The sequence below is a fragment of the Seriola lalandi genome, unplaced genomic scaffold (genome assembly GCF_002814215.2).
Source record: "Seriola lalandi dorsalis isolate HSWRI2012SDOR001 ecotype SW California unplaced genomic scaffold, Sedor1 jcf7180001973331, whole genome shotgun sequence".
Classification (NCBI taxonomy): Eukaryota; Metazoa; Chordata; class Actinopteri; order Carangiformes; family Carangidae; genus Seriola; species Seriola lalandi.
The window spans coordinates 1-2,012 of record NW_019443997.1 but is presented as its reverse complement, the minus strand read 5'-3'; the positions used below and the strand labels follow the sequence as shown (position 1 = coordinate 2,012).

General features: G+C 41.1%; 1 protein-coding gene across 1 annotated transcript; it reads right to left on the bottom strand.

The window, feature by feature from the left end:
* Nucleotides 1-47: 47 nt before the first annotated feature.
* LOC111651792 (BOS complex subunit ncln-like) lies at nucleotides 48-1,322 on the bottom strand (the record flags this gene model as incomplete). The annotated part of the gene is made up of 2 exons (XM_023401844.2): nucleotides 1,024-1,322; nucleotides 48-238 (listed from the first exon to the last, which is right to left on the bottom strand). Coding segments are annotated over exons 1-2 (366 nt in total), but the record flags the coding sequence as incomplete, so codon positions are not given.
* Nucleotides 1,323-2,012: the final 690 nt, after the last annotated feature.

The window sequence follows — 2,012 nt, the reverse complement described above, 5'->3', positions numbered from 1 at the left end:
AAAAAAAAAAAACATTTTATTTGCGACAATGGCGTTTGTGTCAATACCTGTACTATGTCTTGGGGCACAGCAGACATGTTCTTGGGCAGGGTGATGACCACAGCTCCCGCTGACTGGCGCAGGGCTTTCTGGTACTTGTCGTAGGAGAAGTCTGCCAGCCGCATGATAACACAGCGACGACTTAGTACCTCTGCCTCCACAGTACGGGCCTCGGTGTTCAGGATGGCATTCCTGGTACCTGAGGATAACACATACACTGATCATCACTTCTCAAACATGGACTCCTGATATTAAAGTCAACAGGAACTGGCAAAAAAAAAAAAAAAAAATAGTAATATAAATTGAATCACACCATCTTGCTAGACAAAGATCATAAAAGAAAGGTTGGGGTTATTTATCTATTTATCAAATGTAATAGTTTCCATTCATTTTCATCACAAACACTGGACAAAATGTGACCTACATTGTCACACTGTGTGAAGTGGGGAGAGAGGAAGAGATACTGCTTTCCCCACTGTGCTTCAGACTAGAAAGCAAAAACCTTCACTAACACAGTTATACAGCATTTAAACTGTCAAATAAGAAAAGGTAAACTATCACCTTTCAGAGTACAACTCTAAAAAGAAGCGGAGTAAACACATTTGTTAGCTTATGTTATGTCCCTCTCCAATGTAAGTTGGATTTTTCAGTGTTGCTAGGCTAATGGTGATTTAATACTTACAGTTACAATTTATTGTGGGGAAACCGTGAATGTATAATCTTATGAACATCCATGGGGGACACACACTTTAGCTCTGCACACGGACCTCATTTTAAGGAGCAATGATCCTGATTTGGTCCTTGATGCTAAGCTACATTAGGAGCTAGTTAGCTGTAGCTACCGTTCACTGCTGTCATTTGAAGCGTTAGCTAGCGAGGCTAGCTACAGTTAGCTGTTGGAGACCGATCTAATCACTGAGCAAGTCATAGTAGTGAGGCTTAGATTAACTCCCGGGTGACAAACAGGAGAAAGAGCCGACTCACCGTACGGCTGTCCCTGCAGGTCGTACTGCTGCATGCGGTACACCGTGAACTCATGTGCCGCCTCAGCCGGGAGCGGTGACACAAGGATCAGCACCGCGGGGATAAACACGATAAAGGTTAGGGGAAACGAAGATTTAAACATGTTGTCGAACACCTCGCTGGCCTCCTCGAACATTTTGGCGATTGTATTCAACGCACAGCTCGGGATGAAACAATATACTTGGCTGTCACTGGTCTCAGTAACTGACAGCCGGGGACCGAGTTCAGCTAACCGAGCGGAGCTACAGCTGCGTGATTCTGATCAGGCGAATAAACTGGACCATCTCTTGCTCTGGACTGGGACACCAACAAAATCAACACTATTGCTAGTTTTTGAAAAAAGACCAGCACATTTTATTGTGTATTTAAAGGTACGTATTTATTTAAACTATTAGTATGAAAATCAAATATTTCTAAGCTGAATAACCGACGGTCCTCCAGGGATCTTACAGGACAGCTATAAATACAGGGACATGTATTACTTTATGGTCACTAGATGGCGCAGTACACCACACATGTATTCATATAGGCTGAATTATTACTATTATTATTATTATTACTATTATTATTATTGTTCATAAAATGACAAAACATTATGTAAATAAATAAATAAAGATATATACATATAGGCTAAAAGGCTAAAAGGCGAGTCAATCATGGTGCCAAATTGAAGTAGACTACTTCTGTGTCATCAAGTGTCCATGATTTGGTTTGTAGTCAGTCCATTTTCTTTTAGGATTGTGGAAGTGGACTGGATTATAATGAACTGGTATTTTGTTAAAACTGCTGGCAGTATTTACAACCATAAATCTCCTCATGTAAAGTTAATTGCTCCGGATAATTTCAGTGTCTTTTTCACACACAAAAGCACTCAGGTGAAGCACATACAGGGCCATAACCACAATTTTAGAAATACTGTGGCCTGCGTGTTAGGTCACACCAATGACCGA